Source organism: Pelophylax lessonae, assembly GCF_965119305.1.
Source record: "Pelophylax lessonae genome assembly, chromosome: 3".
Taxonomy (NCBI): domain Eukaryota; kingdom Metazoa; phylum Chordata; class Amphibia; order Anura; family Ranidae; genus Pelophylax; species Pelophylax lessonae.
The window spans coordinates 52,972,304-52,989,576 of NC_138770.1; the positions used below are offsets into that span (position 1 = coordinate 52,972,304).

Sequence of the window (17,273 nt, forward strand, 5' to 3'; positions counted from 1 at the left end):
AGTTATTTGTGTGCTCCCCGCAGTCTAACCAGTAACCTCCTCCAGTTATTTGTGTGCTCCCCGCAGTCTAACCAGTAACCTCCTCCAGTTATTTGTGTGCTCCCCGCAGTCTAACCAGTAACCTCCTCCAGTTATTTGTGTGCTCCCCGCAGTCTAACCAGTAATCTCCTCCAGTTATTTGTGTGCTCCCCCAGTCTAACCAGTAACCTCCTCCAGTTATTTGTGTGCTCCCCCAGTCTAACCAGTAAACTCCTCCAGTTATTTGTGTGCTCCCCGCAGTCTATGTGCATCGTACACACCTCATGTGATGGAGTGTGAGCTCCGGGGTCCATACATTCTCTACATGCCTGCCGATTGCTAGGTACGAGGTGTGCGACGCTTCAACAAGCCCGTTCCTGTCTTCTCACCTGATACTCCTAATGTTACAATGTGTATTACACACGGTGCAAGCCTTTCATCTATCCAAACACTCTCACCATTGTCCTTTTCAAGGGATTGCCTACTGGTTTTCTACATTTTATTTTTAAAAAATTGATTCATAAGTACGGTAATAATAAAATTATTATTCAGGATTTTTATAGCACCAACAGTTTGCACAGAGTTTTACAAAATTGAAAGGGGGGAGAGAGTACAGTGTTTTTTATTTATTAAAAAAAAAAAAAAAAAAAGTTATATTTTTGAAGTCAGGGAAATATTACCAGTCTGACTCTCACCCCTGTACACCCCGCATGGACCAGATATATTTTTTTTATCAGTCTGTTAATTTAGAAATGTATAATAATAATAATAATTAAGGATTAATATATCCAATTGATTTATAAATAATAAACTATTATTCAGGATTTTTATAGCACTAACATTTTGCACAGGGTTTAAAAACCGAAAGGGGGGGGGGGGTGAGACAGTACAGTATTTTTTATTTATTAAAAAAATAAAAAAAAGTTATTTTTGAAGTCAGGGAAATATTACCAGTTCAGCTCTCACCCCTGTACACCCCGCATGGACCAGATACATTTTTTCTCTTTCCTTTTATCAGTCTGTTGATTCAGAAATGTATAATAATAATCAGGATTTATATAGCCAATTGATTCATTAATAATAAACGATTATTCAGGATTTTTATAGCACCAACAGTTTGCACAGAGACAGTACAGTGTGTGTGTTTATTAAAAAAAAAAAAAAAAAAGTTTTATATTTTTGAAGTCATGGAAATATTGCCAGTTCAGCTCTTACCCCTGTACACCCTGTATGGACCAGAGCATATTGATTCAGAAATGTATAACAATAATCAGGATTTATTAATAGCCTATTGATTCAGTGGGTTTATTGATTTAGAAATAATAATAATAAAAAATGATTATTATTCAGGATTTTTTTTAGCATCAATAGTTTGCACAGAGTTTTACAAAATAGAAAGGGGGGGGGGGGGGGTAGAGACAGTACAGTGTTTATGTATTAGAAAATTAAAAAAAGAAAAGTTCTATTTCTGAGATAAATATATTATATAAGGATTTTGACAGCTGTGAACCAGGAATGCTCAGAGCTGAGTGCTTCCAGGTTCACATTCCACTTAGGAGATGAAGCACCTGAACAGCGTTTTTAGATGGTCTATTTTTTCACAGCAGTCAGCAATTGTGGGTCAATGCAAGGAGGGGGACGCAGCAGCTGGGCAAAAGGACAGGATGTACTACTCATGCCCTGTGTACTTTGTGTTTTGGGCATGTGAAATACATAAAGGGGGAGATTTACAAAAACTGGTGCATACATATGGCTCTGCTGTTTGTTTACATATGGCTCCGCTGTTTGTTTACATATGGCTCCGCTGTTTACATATGGCTCAGCTGTTTGTTTACATATGGCTCGGCTGTTTGTTTACATATGGCTCGGCTGTTTGTTTACATATGGCTCGGCTGTTTGTTTACATATGGCTCAGCTGTTTGTTTACATATGGCTCAGCTGTTTACATATGGCTCTGCTGTTTGTTTACATCTGGCTCCGCTGTTTACATCTGGCTCCGCTGTTTACATATGGCTCAGCTGTTTGTTTACATATGGCTCCACTGTTTGTTTACATATGGCTCCGCTGTTTACATATGGCTCAGCTGTTTGTTTCCATGTTTACATATGGCTCGGCTGTTTGTTTACATATGGCTCGGCTGTTTGTTTACATATGGCTCGGCTGTTTGTTTACATATGGCTCGGCTGTTTGTTTACATATGGCTCAGCTGTTTGTTTACATATGGCTAAGACTGCATTCACACTGCAGCAGCACGATTCCTGCACGACTTTGGGGGCGACCTGTGAAGTCCTGTGCATCATGACTTTGGCGCGACTTGAACGGACTTCATATAATGAATGTCTATGCAAGTCGCTCCGAAGTAGTACAGGACCCTTTTTCTAAGTCGGAGCGACTTGTGTCGCTCCTATTAGAACGGGTCCTGTAGCACTGCATTGACCGCGACGGACCGCGACTTGTCAGACTTACAAGTCGCAGTAGTGTGAATGGAGCCTCAGCTGTTTGTTTACATATGGCTCCGCTGTTTGTTTACATATGGCTCAGCTGTTTGTTTACATATGGCTCTGCTGTTTGTTTACATACAGTGTTGAAAGCCAGCACTGTCCAGGCCATGGCTGCGTGCTACAGCCACAGACTTCGTTGGGACTGTCACCGCTAGTTTCCAGCCACAGAACAGCGCCCCCTAGAGATCTATGGGGCACTAATACACAGGGGCAGCCAGGATAGTGAAGACTTGCACTGCTGAATGTAAACAAGCCTTTTGTTTTTCATTGGTAAGCCTTCGTAAACAGAACTGTAAGGCTTTGAAGTCTGAAATGATCTGCATTGTGTTGCTCTTGTATAATATTCATGTGATTGGCCCGGTGTGTGTATTCCATTGAGTGCCATGCAAAACTGTGACCCCTAAAGAATACAGTAATATTGTTTTCTTTCTTACTGCAGGACTCTGGTCAATGGGTCGGCCATCAGTAACCCCACACAGCTCCAACACGGGGACCGGATACTGTGGGGGAACAATCACTTTTTCAGGTATCAGTTCAAACTTCTGTTTGTTCCCTAAAGCGGAAATCTTGCCGAAAATGACCTCTTATGATTCTAGATAAAGTGCAAATAATTGTATCTGAAGGTTTCTTTTGCTGCCCTCCTCATTGGTCCCTGTGATAGTGAGGAGAGTGGTAACCCACACACCAGAAAATACAACTGAAGGTATTACCTGTCCATGTTCTACCAGGAGATAAAACAAAAAACAAATCTGGCTTGTCCAGATTGGGCTATTTTTCCTTTTTTTTTCTTGGTTAATCTTTTGGTTATTTTTCAGTTTTTTTCTGGCGTTATTTCTTTTTCTCTGTCGCTCATTGACAGACGTAGTCCTCTTTGAATCACATCAATTAGGTTATGTTGCCTCCGCAGGAGTAGGACTAGGCAGAAAGAAAAAACGTTCTGGCTCCACCCTAGGGGCAGTCCCAGAGGGTATATCCTCCCTCTCTCTGCTACAGGGAATCAGCATTATCTTGTCGTTCCCCATATCTGGTGGTTCATAGAGATAAGGTGGTTCTTCGTCCGAATCCATCCTTCCTACCAAAAGTGGTTTCAGAATTTCACCTGAATGAAGAAATTGTATTACCTTCCCTGTGTCCTAAGCCCAGTCATCCTCGGGAGTTTGCTTTACACTCCTTGGATGTGGTCCGGGCGATCAGGGTATACTTGAAAACGACAGACTCGTTTCGCAAGACGGATTCACTTTTTGTGGTCCCGGATGGACCCAAAAAGGGGTTGCCTGCATCTGCCGCGACTATTTCCAAATGGATCAGACAGACGGTGGTACAGGCTTATTCTATTAAGGGTCGGGAGCCCCCGTTCCCTGTTAAGGCGCATTCCACTCGGGCACTGAGTGCGTCATGGGCCTTTCGCCATCAGGCGTCAGTGGTCCAGGTGTGCAAGGCGGCTACCTGGTCGTCGGTGCATACTTTTACAAAACATTATAAAGTTGATGTAATGGCATCGTCTGATGTCTCGTTTGGCCGCAAGGTTTTGCAGGCCGCAATTTGAGGAGACCAGTGGTCTACCTCGAGGGTTTTTTTCCGTTGGAATTTTTATTTGAGTCTCATTCTTTGTTTATAATGAGCCTTTAAAACTTCTAGTTGGCACCGGTTGGGCCTTCTAGATTGGATTTTGATTTCTGTCAATCCCACCCCCTCATTTGTGGCACTGCTTCTGGATGTCCCAATTGATGTGAATCAAAGAGGACTACGTCTGTCAATGAGCGACAGAGAAAATTGGATTTTTGTAAGATCTTACCGTAAAATCCTTTTCTCTTAGCTCATTGACAGACGTAGTACCCGCCCCTCTATCATTGAGTTGGGTTGGGTTAAATTCTCTGTTACTGCTTTATAACAGAACTGATTCCCTGTAGCAGAGAGAGGGAGGATATACCCTCTGGGACTGCCCCTAGGGTGGAGCCAGAACGTTTTTTCTTTCTGCCTAGTCCTACTCCTGCGGAGGCAACATAACCCAATTGATGTGAATCAAAGAGGACTACGTCTGTCAATGAGCTAAGAGAAAAGGATTTTACGGTAAGATCTTACAAAAATCCAATTTTTTTCTGGCATTCTTTTTTTTTTTTTTTCGCTTCCTTTTTCTTTTTTTTTCCTCCTTTTTTTTATTTTTCTTTCCTTCCTTTTTCTCTTTTTTTTTTTTCCTCCTTGGGTATTTAGGTATTGTTGTTTTTTTCTTTTTTGTTTTTTTTTCTTAGTTATTTTTCCTTATTTTCTTGGTTAATTTTGTTTTCTTCCTAGTTTTTTTCCGTTTTATTTTAATTTTTTTCCTTTTTATTATTATTTTTTTCTTCTTGGGTATTTTTTGTTTTTCCTTTTTTTCCTACTTAATTTTCTTTTTTTTTCCCTAGTTTTGTTCTGTTTTTTCCCTCCATTTTTTTTTTTTTAAATGAATCTTATTTAGTTTAACAAAAAAAAACACAAAGAGGGAGACGACCATGTCAAAGGGTAAAAAGTGAGGATGAGGCCAAACAGTGCCACATCCCAGGGGGTACAGAGCTGCGATTCAGAACACAGTGTGGAAAAATCAAACATAGTGCATTACGGAACCAACATATGACATAGGGCAGGATGCCGGAAACCACAAACTAGGGTTGACCATGGACAGCCACAGGCGCCATTCTGTACATGGGGCCTGGCCTGGGATACCCCAAGTCAGAGCCCACCCCAGGGGAGGGGGGCCAACGGCCTCCATCAGACCTCCCCCCAACGCGGCCCCGCGACCAGGGGCCCCCTCGGACCCAACCTCCCACCCAAAGCGGGTGGGAGGGAGGAGCGTAGCAGCAGCCCAGGTCCCCACTGGAAACCCAGGCGGCCTCCAGGCAACCCCAGCGGGGCCCGAAAAAAAAAATGGGGGGATAGCACGCATAGCTCCGGCAATCCGCCTAACATAGTCGTGAAGCAATCCACCGGAGGTAGTTTGAGCAGCATGTGGTAGAGGGAAGGAAAGGGGAAGAGTGAGGGAAAGAGAAAGAAGGAAAAGGAAAAAGAAGAGAAAAAAGGAGCCCTCATTTTTGTTTTCATCCATTTTTTTATTTTCTTAGTTTCATTTTCTTTCTTACAATCCCGGAGTTGATAAAAAGCCTACATTTTGTATTTAGATCTACTTAAAACTAAAAAAAAAAAGGAAAATTTTCCAGATGTGAAAAATCTTTAAAATTAGGAAGGGTAACAAAAAAGACAAAGGTCCCCTAGTTCCACTTCTATACATTGGTCCTGGAGAGGGCTCTGTTCTAGCAATCTTTTGGGGGACTGGTTAACCTTCAGATCATTGTTTTTTCTCGTAGTTTGGGTCCACTGCTTGGACTTCGGAGATTAAAGAAGGCAGAAATGTCCTGACATGAAGCAAAATAAAGAACTGGAGAATGTGTTTTATATGCTTGATCATTTCTAATATTTGTATCTCATAAGGGTCTCTGCCTGTGCATATCCATATTGCTCTTGTTTTTCTGTTGGCTTGCCATAATGGTGTCCATGGTGTCCTGTACCCTTCTGATCTTTTCCTGTCCATCTGTGAAGGATAAGCTTACCAAAGAAGAAAAAGTCTGAGAGGGACGAGGAGGAGAGGGACACCAGCATGAGGAACAGCAGCAGCTTCGAGCAGCTGGATGCAGATGGAGACAGTTCCAGCGAGGTGTCCAGCGAGGTCAACTTCAACTATGAGTACGCTCAGATGGAAGTCATGATGAAAGCGCTGGGAAATAACGGTGGGTCACACATTTTCCAGGCTGTGGGCATTTATTTTATTTTTTTACATATATACACAGTAGCACTTTCCACAGTGCGTAGGATCATATCTGCTCTTAAACCATAAGAGCTCAAGAACTCAAGAATTCATATCACAATCTTACAGACACACTCTATGGCAGTGGTCGCCAACCTTTTGGACCTCACAGACCACTAAACTTACAATTTTGAATCCCGCGGGCCACTAAAATGAATTTTACATGTCTTATACACACAATGCTCTGGCTCTCTGCCCCCCTCCCTCCAGATCACACTGCTGCTTTATACACACAATGCCCCCCTGCCTTTGACACACAATGCACTGGCTCTTTGCCCCCCCCTTCCCCCTGGATCACACTGCTGTCTTATTCACATAATGCTCTGGCTCTCTGCCCCTCGTCCACCTGGATCACACTGCTGTCTTATACACACAATACTCGGACTCTCTGCCCTCCTCCCCCTGAATCACACTACTGCATTATTCACACAATATTCTGGCTCTCTGCCCCCCCCCCCCAGGATGACACTGCTGCCTAATACACACAATGCTCCAGCTCCCTGCCCCCCTCCCCCTGCATCACACCGCTGCCTTTTAAACAGTGCTCTGGCTCTCTGCCCCCCTCCCCCTGGATCACACTGCTGCCTTATTCACACAATGCTCCGGCTCTCTGCCCCCCTCCCCCTGGATCACACTGCTGCCTTATTCACACAATGCACTGGCTCTCTGCCCCCCCCCAGGATCACACCGCTGCCTTATACACACAATGCTCCGCCTCTCTGCCCCCCTCCTCTGCATCACACCGCTGCCTTTTAAACAGTGCTTTGGCTCTCTGCCCCCCTCCCCCTGGATCACACTGCTGCCTTAAACACACAATGCTCCGGCTCTCTGCGAGCAGCTGGACGCAGATGGAGACAGTTCCAGCGAGGTCAACTTCAACTATGAGTACACACAATGCTCTGGCTCTCTGCCCCCCTCCCTCCAGATCACACTGCTGCTTTATACACACAATGCCCCCCTCCCCCCTGCATCACACTGCTGACTTTGACACACAATGCTCTGGCTCTCTGCCCCCCTCACCCTGCATCACACTGCTGCCTTTGACACACAATGCTCTGGCTCTCTGCCCCCCTCCCTCCAGATCACACTGCTGCTTTATACACACAATGCCCCCCTCCCCCCTGCATCACACTGCTGCCTTTGACACACAATGCTCTGGCTCTCTGCCCCCCTCCCCCTGCATCACACTGCTGCCTTTGACACACAATGGTCTGGCTCTCTGCCCCCCTTCCCCCTGGATCACACTGCTGTCTTATACACACAATGCTCCGGCTCTCTGCCCCCTCTCCCTGGATCACACCGCTGCCTTTTAAACAATGCTCTGGCTCTCTGCCCCCCTCCCCCTGGATCACACTGCTGCCTTATACACACAATGCTCCGCTCTCTCTTGGAGCAGCTGGGCACAGATGGAGACAGTTCCAGCGAGGTGTCCAGCGAGGTCAACTTCAACTATGAGTACGCTCAGATGGAAGTCATGATGAAAGCTCTGGGAAATAACAGTGGGTCACACATTTTCCAGGCTGTTTTTTTTTTTTTTTTTTACATATATACACAGTAGCACTTTCCACAGTGCGTAGGATCATATCTGCTCTTAAACCATAAGATCTTACACTCAAGAATCCCTATCACAATCTTACAGACACACTCTATGGCAGTGGTCGCCAACCTTTTGGACCTCACAGACCACTAAACTTACAATTTTGAATCCCGTGGACCACTAAAATGAATTTTACATGTCTTATACACACAATGCTCTGGCTCTCTGCCCCCCTCCCTCCAGGTCACACTGCTGCTTTATACACACAATGCCCCCCTCCCCCTGCATCACACTGCTGCCTTTGATACACAATGCTCTGGCTCTTTGCCCCCCTTCCCCCTGGATCACACTGCTGTCTTATACACACAATGCTCTGGCTCTCTGCCCCCCTCCCCCTGAATCACACTACTGCATTATTCACACAATGCTCTGGCTCTCTGCCCCCCTCCCCCTGGATCACACTGCTGCCTTATACACACAATGCTCTGGCTCTCTGCCCCCCTCCCTCCAATCACACTGCTGCTTTATACACACAATGCCCCCCTGCATCACACTGCTGCCTTTGACACACAATGCTCTGGCTCTATGCCCCCTCCCCCTGCATCACACTGCTGCCTTTGACGCACAATGCTCTGGCTCTCTGCCCCCCTCCCCCTGCATCACACTGCTGCCTTTGACACACAATGCTCTGGCTCTCTGCCCCCCTTCCCCCTGGATCACACTGCTGTCTTATACACACAATGCTTTGGCTCTCTGCCCCCCTCCCCCTGGATCACACTGCTGTCTTATACACACAATGCTCCGGCTCTCTGCCCCCTCCCCCTGGATCACACCGCTGCCTTTTAAACAATGCTCTGGCTCTCTGCCCCCCTCCCCCTGGATCACACTGCTGCCTTATACACACAATGCTCCGGCTCTCTGCCCCCTCCTCTGCATCATACCGTTGCCTTTTAAACAATGCTCTGACTCTCTGCCCCCCTCCCCCTTGATCACACTGCTGTCTTATACACACAGTGCTTCCGCTCTCTGCCCTCTCACCCTGCATCACACCGCTGCCTTTTAAACAATGCTTTGACTCTCTGCCCCCCTCCCCCTGGATTACACTGCTGTCTTATGCACACAATGCTCTGGCTCTCTTCCCCCCTCCCCCTGGACCACACTGCTGTCTTATACACATAATGCTCCGGCTCTCTGCCCCCTCCCCTCCAGCTTTTATCTCCCCCCACACTCTGCATCACACTGCTGCCTTATACACAATGCTCTGGCTCTCTGCCCCACTCAGTGCACCAGCTCTTATCCCCCCCCCCACGCTCTGCATCACACTGCTGCCTTACACAGGCTCATAATTGGATTTCACCTCCTTATCCTGCCATGTGTTTGAGCTCCATCTTCACCTTCACCTTCCTATCTCCTGCACTAATCCCGGCGCCTCCCCCTGAGTTTACAGGAGCTGTAAACACACAGAAGACATCAGGTATTAAGGCCCGCTGACAGTATTGATTGTCAGCACACATTGAGAACCACCCTGGAAACCGCATTGGCCGGTATACATCCACCACAATGTTACATAGTTACATAGTTACATAGTAGGTGAGGTTGAATAAAGACAATAGTCCATCTAGTTCAACCTGTGTAGGTATGTGTGGCTTGTAATCATCTCCCATACCCCTGAATGTTCTGATCCTTGAGATGTAAGTCTAAGAGTCTTTTGAAAGCCACCATACTACCCGCAGAAACCACCTCTTGTGGTAGAGAATTCCACAATCTTGTTGCCCTAACAGTAAAGAACCCCCCGCGTTGCCTGAGGTTAAAACGCTTCTCCTCTAATCGCATTGTATGCCCTCGAGTCCTCATGCAATCCCTTCGAATGAACAGCTTTTTTTCTAAGCTGGGATCCCCATTAAGATATTTATAAATTGCTATCATGTCCCCCCTCAGACGTCTCTTCTCCAGGGAGAATAAATCAAGCGATTGTAGACGCTCTTCATAGTCAAGGTCCTCCAATCCCCTAATTAGTTTAGTTGCCCTTCTCTGGACTCTCTCCAGCTCCAACACATCCCTCCTGAGGACTGGCGACCAGAACTGGACGGAATACTCCAGAGGCGGTCGGACCAGAGTTTTATAAAGTGGAAGGATTATAGTCTTATCTCTGGAATGCATCCCTTTCTTTATGCATGCTAATATTCTGTTGGCTTTGGAAGCTGCCGCTTGACACTGCATGCTGTTTCCTAATCTATCATCAACCAAGACTCCCAGATCCTTCTCCATTTTTGATTCCCCCAAGGGCTCCCCTCCTAACGTGTATTGTGATTTTATGTTTTTAGTCCCCAAGTGCAAAACCTTACACTTCTCCACGTTAAACCTCATTTGCCATGTCGTTGCCCACTCTGTAATTTTGTCCAGGTCATTCTGTAGGATATCTGCTTCATGTTGTGAAGTTATTGCCCTGCCCAATTTTGTGTCATCTGCAAAAACTGATATCGAACTACTGATCCCGGCCTCAATGTTGTTTATGAATAAATTGAACAAGGTTGGTCCCAAGACTGAGCCTTGGGGGACCCCGCTTACCACCTCAGACCAGTCTGAGTATGCGCTGTTTATTACCACTCTTTGGACACGCCTTTTTAGCCAGTTCCGTATCCAAGAGCAAACCCTGCTATCGATACCTGCAGACCTTATTTTATAAATTAAGCGCTTGTGGGGAACTGTATCAAACGCCTTAGCGAAATCCAAGTACACCACATCCACTGGTCTCCCCCTATCTAGCTCACAGCTCACCTCCTCGTAGAATGTTAGGAGATTGGTTTGACAAGAACGCCCATTTGTAAACCCGTGCTGATTACTGCTGATGATGTTGTTGTCCTTAGCAAACTCTACGATATAGTCCCTTATCATCCCCTCCAGAAGTTTACATACTACTGATGTCAAGCTGACAGGCCTATAATTTCCCGGGATATGCCTCTGGCCCTTTTTGAATATTGGAATCACGCTAGCTTTCTTCCAATCCCCTGGTACATCTCCTGTCCTAATACTGTCAGCAAAGATCAGGAACAGTGGTCTCGATATAACTTTACTGAGTTCCTTGAGTACTCTCGGATGTATGCCATCCGGGCCTGGTGATTTGTTTGTGTTAAGTTTATCCAGCCTTTCCCTGATTTCCCCCTCTGTTAGCCATGGTGGCAAGTCCTGTTTATTACTACTAACCATACAGTTATGGTCAGTGTACCCCTCCTTTTCCTGTGTAAAGACTGACGAGAAAAAAGCATTTAGCACAGTTGCTTTTTCAGTGTCCTCTGTAACCATCCTCCCATCATTGTTAATTATGTGTGCAATATGCTCTGCCTTAGTTTTTTTTGCTGTTGATATATTTAAAGAATTTCTTTGGGTTTTTTTTACTATCCTCTGCTATTTGTCTCTCAAAGTTGATTTTAGCCATCTTGATTTCATGTTTACTTTTCTTATTTGCCTCCTTGTATTGCTCGAAAGCCAATACTGTGCCCTCTGATTTATATTTCTTGAAGGCCAATTTTTTCCCCCTAATAAGTTTTTTGACTCTACAGTTTAGCCAGCCAGGTTTGGCTTTGTCTCTTCTAAATTTATTTCCCATAGGAATGCACTGCAAGATGCCTTTGCCTAATATGTTCCTAAAGCATTCCCATTTTTCCTCTGTGGTCAGGGATCCCAGGGTTTGGTCCCAGTTTACCCTTTCCATCATTGAGTACAATTTTGGAAAGTTTGCCCTTCTGAAGTTTAGAGTTCTTATGTTCCCCACTTGTCTTGTTATATTGTTATTTACACTAAATGTGATCATCCTGTGATCGCTAGAGCCCAGGTTGTCCTGGACTCCTACCTCCGAGATTATGTCTGGGTCATTAGTGAGCAATAGATCCAGGACTGCGTTTTCTCTGGTAGGGGAATCCACCAACTGTGACATGTAATTATCCAGTAAGGTTTCCGTGAATAGGCGGGCCTTCTGTGAGTGTGCAGTCCCCTCTTCCCAGTCAATGTCGGGGTAATTGAAGTCCCCCAATACGATGACTGATCCCAATTTTGCCACTTTACCCATTAGTGCTAAAAATTCCAGCATGTTGATTTGCGGCAGAACCCCTGGGGACTACCAAAACAAAAAGGCACTTTGTTGGTATCCAGGTAATAGGCCATTGGCTGAGAGCGCTGAATGGGAGGCGATCGGAAGCCTTTTTTTTTTTTTTTTGCGCATGCCCCATCGACAGACACATGGGCTGATTGTCGGCTAATCTCTATTGAACCGGGCCGATGCCGCCCGACATTTGGCCCGTGTGTACTAGGCCTAAAGTGATTTATAAAGGTGGATGTTTTTCTTCTTTATCTTAATGCATTCTATACATTAAGATTAAAAACCTTCAGTCTGCAGCAGCCACCATGATACTTACCTGAGCCCCATCTTGATCCAGCAATGTGTACGAGTGCCTTGGCCATCTCCCTTCTGATTGGCTGAGACACAGCAGCAGCGCCATTGGCTCCCGCTGCTGTCAATCAGTCAGTTAGCAAATAAGAAGGGGGGGGCGAACCACGGCTCCGTGTCTTAATGGACACACAGAGCTTCAGCTCAGCTCAGGTGCCCCCATAGCAAGCTTCTTGCTGTGGGGTCACTCGACTGGAGGGAGGGGCCAGGAGCAACAATGAGGGACCCAAGAAGAAGAGGATCCGGGCTGTTTTTTGCAAAACCAACTGCACAGAGGAGGGAAGTATAACATGTTTGTAATTTTTAAAGAAAAAAAAGACTTTAGAATCACTTGAAGCTGCCCATAAGTTTGAACGGGCCCTTAGATAAACACCAAGCCATTGATATTCGTTTAACCACTTTACCACCGGAGGATTTTCCTGCTAAAAGACCAGGGGTTTTTTTGCGATTTTTTTACTGCGTGACTTTAACAGACAATTGCGCGGTCGTGCGACGCTGTACCTAAACGAATTTCACGTCCTTTTTTTCCCACAAACAGAGCTTTCTTTTGGTGGTATTTGATCACCTGTGCGATTTTTTGATCACGCGCTATAAACAAAAAAAAAGCGTAATTTTTGCAAAAATAACAATATTTTTCACTTTTTTTATATGAAATTCCCCCCAAAAAAAATGTAAAAATCTAAATTTTTTAACATTTTCGGCCAATTTGTTTTACGCTACCTATGTTTGGTAAAAAAAATCGCAAAAAGCGTATTTTGATTGGTTTGCGCAAAAGTTATCGCGTTTACTAACAAAGGGAAAGATTTTTCTCATTTTTGGTGTTTTTTTTTTTAACGAGTAATGGCGGCGATCTGCGATTTTTTTTTTTGCAGTACTGCGACATTGCGGCGGACAGATCGGACCCTTGACTGACATTTTTGACACTTTTGGGGGTACCAGTGACATTACTGCAGTAATCAGTGCTATATATATGCACTGTTACTGCAAAAATGACACTGGCAGGGAAGGGGTTAACTGTATTATACAGGGAGGGGTTAAGTGTGTCCTAGGGGCGTGCTTCTAACTGTAGTGGGACATTCCTATTGGTGTAAAAAAAAAGATCAACGGTTCTACATAGTAGAACCGTCTGATCTTCATTTTTACACAGGGAGAACTGACAGGCGGCTTGTTTACATAAGCCGCTCTGTCTTTCTCCCGTTCTACCGGCGATCGTAGTGTGACCGGCGGACATCGGGTCCGCCAGTCACACTCCCGCACTCCTCCATGAACGAGCCGAGGCGGGCGTGCTCCTTGGCGGGCGCGCGCTCGCCCGCTATTGGCTCTAGAAGGAGTGACAGGCGAGCGACGTAGACCTACGTCACTCTGCCTGGCCGGGGCCGACTGCCGCAGTAAATATACTGTGCGCAGTCGGCAAGTGGTTAAAGCACATGTGCATGGTAAAGGAAATCCTGAAAACATAACCTGTTGGGGGTACTTGAGTACGGAGGTTGGGAATCACTGCTCCAGGATACTCTGTCTGTCTGATAGTATAACCTCTCCTCAAGCCACTTTATTAGGTACACCTTGCTAGTACCGGGTTGGACCCCCTTTTGCCTTCAGAACTGCCTTCTTTCCTCATGGCATAGATTCTACAAGATGTTGGAAACATTCCTCATAGATTTTGGTCCATAGTGACCTGATAGCATCACGCAGTTGCTGCAGATTTGTCGGCTGCACATCAATGATGCGAATCCCCTGTCCCACCACATCCCAAAGGTGCTCTATTGGATGAGATGTGGTGAGTGTGGAGGCCATTGGAGTACAGTGACCTCATTGTCATGGTGAAGAAACCAGTGGTGAGATGATTGGAGCTTTGTGACATGGTGCATTATCCTGCTGGAAGGAGCCATCAGAAGATGGGTACACTGTAGTCATAAAGGGATGGCCATGGTCAGCAACAATACTCAGGTAGTCTGTGGCATTTAAACAATACTCAATTGGGACTAAGGGGCCCAAAGTGTGCAAAGAAAATATCCCCCACACTATTACACCCCCACCACCATCCTGAACTAATGATACAAGGCAGGAAGGATCCATAATTTCATGTTGTTTACACCAAATTCTGACCCCCACCATCTGAATGTCGCAGCTGAAATCAAGACTCATCAGACTAGGCAATGTTTTTCCAATGTCCTCCCTTCTGTTGTCCAATTTTGGTGAACCTTTGTGAATTGTAGCCTCAGTTTCCTGTTCCTAGCTGACAGGAGTGGCACCCAGTGTGGTCTTCTGCTGCTGTATTCTGTTCGATGTGTTCAGAGATGGTATTCTGCACACCCTGGGTGTAACAAATGGGTATTTGAGTTACTATTGCCTTTCTATCATCTTGAACCAGTCTTCCCATTTTCCCCTGACCTCTGACCTCAACAAGGCATTTTCCTCCACACCACTGCCACTCACTGGATATTTTCTCTTTTTCAGACCATTCTCTGTAAACCCGAGATGGTTGTGTGTGAAAATCACAGTAAATCCGCAGATTTTGAAATACTCAGACCAACCTGTCTGGCACCAACAACCATGCCATGTTCAAAGTCACTTAAATCCCCTTTCTTACCCATTCTGATGCTTGGTTTGAACTTCAGCAAGTGGTCTTTACGTGTAGATACCTAAATGCATCGAGTTGCTGCCATGTGATTGGCTGATTAGCAATTTGTGTTACCAAGCAATTGAACAAGTGGAACAAGTGTACCTAATAAAGTGGCCGGTGAGTGTATATTTGGCATTTCCCTGCCTATTCTGGAACTACAGAGACCCAGTAAATAACAGGCAAGGGACATAACACTGACCGCAGACTGGACATCAGTGATAGTATGTGTGAGGATGATATTGAACACGGCGTGAGATCTACTGCTTTCCTTATTCATGTTGGTTGCTGCTACTGTACGAGACTTGTTCCCTTCTGACATAAGAGATTCTATATCCTATATAAAATAAGAAAAGATCATAAGAACAGTCTCATACACAAACCACCTAAAGCTGCTAACGTATTTCCCCACAAAGGATTCTGTACCTTTGTTGTTGTTCAGTCGTTTAGACCAGTGTTTCTCAACTCCGGTCCTCAGGGCACACTAACAGGCCAGATTTTAAGTATTACCTTGGGGAGATTCAGACTAGAATACTGCAATCACTGAACAGCAAATGATATCACCTGTGATGTATTTCAGTTTTCTTGCAAACCTGGCCTGTTAGTGTGCCCTGAGGACCGGAGTTGAGAAACACTGGTTTAGACGCATCCGACTCTTCATGACCTCATGAACCATAGCGTGCCAGCTTTTCTGTCCTCCACTGCCTCCCGGAGATTGCTTAAAGTGGAGTTCCACCCATTTTTTTCACTTTAGATCTATGTAATCCCCTTTAAAACGACTTTTACCAATGGAAAGTTTTTTTTTTTTTGCTAGTAAATACCTGATTTTCTGCTTTATTTATGCTCTTCTCACTTCCGGGTCTGGTCGGCGATTACGTCATTCGGCGATTCGCAGTGTCTGCTGGGATGGCATGAAATCTTGCATTATTACACAGGAGATGAGCTGCACTGTGTGCTCTGCCCCGCCTCCGCCTCCTCTCAGTGAGCTGTATGTATGTAGTGTATTGAGGTTGTGCTGCGCCCCGCCTCCTCTCAGTGAGCTGTATGTATGTAGTGTATTCAGGCTGTGCTCCGCCCCGCCTCCTCTCAGTGAGCTGTATGTATGTAGTGTATTCAGGCCGTGCTCCACCCCGCCTCCTCTCAGTGAGCGAGGACTGAAAGCATTATAGCTCACTGAGCTCACTGAGAGGAGGAGGGGCAGAGCACGGCCTGAATACACTACATACTTACAGCTCACTGAGAGGAGGCGGGGCAGAAGCTGGGCAGAGCACACAGTGCAGCTCATCTCCTGTGTAATAATGCGAGATTTCATGCCATCCCAGCACACACTGCGAATCGCCGAATGACATAATCGCCGACCAGACCCGGAAGTGAGAAGAGGATAAATAAAGCAGAAAATCAGGTATTGGCAAAAAAAAAAACTTTCCATTGGTAAAAGTCGTTTTAAAGGGGATTACATAGATCTATGTAATCCAATTTATCAAAAATGGGTGGAACTCCACTTTAACTTCGTGTTCATTGTTTCGATGATGCTACTGTATCTATCCATCCTGTTTTGTCGTCGTCTTCTCCTTTTTCCTTCCAGGTTTCCCAGCATCATGGTCTTTTCCAATAAGTCCTCTCTTCCCATTAGGTTGCCAAAGTATTCAAGTTTCAGCTCCAGGATCTGTCCTTCCAGTGACTATTCAGAGTTATTTCCTTCAGGATTGACTGGTTTGATCTTCTTGCCATCCAAGGGACTTTCAAGAGTCTTCTTCATCACCATAGTTTAAAAGTTTCAATTCTTCGGCATTCAGCCTTCCTCTTCTTAGCTGACAGGAGTGGCACCCGATGTGGTCTTCTTCTTCAAACTTAGATGTGTTGTGTGTTCAGAGATGGTATTCTGTGTACCTTGGGTGTAACAAGTGGTTATTTGAGTTACTGTTGCCTTTCTATCATCTCAAACCAGTCTGCCCATTCTCCTCTGACATCAACCAGTATCTTCTTTCCCCAGTAAGGATTCTGTACCTTTGTTGTTCAATCATTTAGTTGTGTCCGACTCTTCATGACCTCATGAACCATAGCACGCCAGGCTTTTCTGTCGTCCTCTGCCTCCCGAAGATTTCTTAACTTCATGTTCATTGTTTCGATGATGCTACTGTATCTGTCCTCCTTGTTTTCTGTCGTCGTCTTCTCCTTTTTCCTTCCATGTTTCCCAGCATCGGGGTCTTTTCCAATAAGTCCCCACTTCCCATTTAGGTGGCCAAAGTATTTGATTTTCAGCTTCAGGATCTTTCTTTCCAGTAAATATTCAGGGTTGATTTCCTTCAAGATTGACT

General features: G+C 45.3%; 1 protein-coding gene across 3 annotated transcripts in view; it reads left to right on the forward strand.

Annotated features, from left to right (window-relative positions):
• Positions 1-17,273, forward strand: part of KIF13B (kinesin family member 13B) — a 518,118-nt gene that overhangs the window by 266,873 nt on the left and 233,972 nt on the right. For 2 of the 3 annotated variants that reach the window (XM_082248971.1, XM_082248972.1), the window contains exons 15-16: positions 2,959-3,045; positions 6,090-6,277. In XM_082248971.1, coding sequence (XP_082105097.1) covers positions 2,959-3,045; positions 6,090-6,277 — 275 coding nt within the window. Of the gene's footprint in view, positions 1-2,958; positions 3,046-6,089; positions 6,278-7,776; positions 7,854-17,273 lie in introns of all 3 variants that reach the window. The other variant, XM_082248973.1, reaches the window with a different exon arrangement.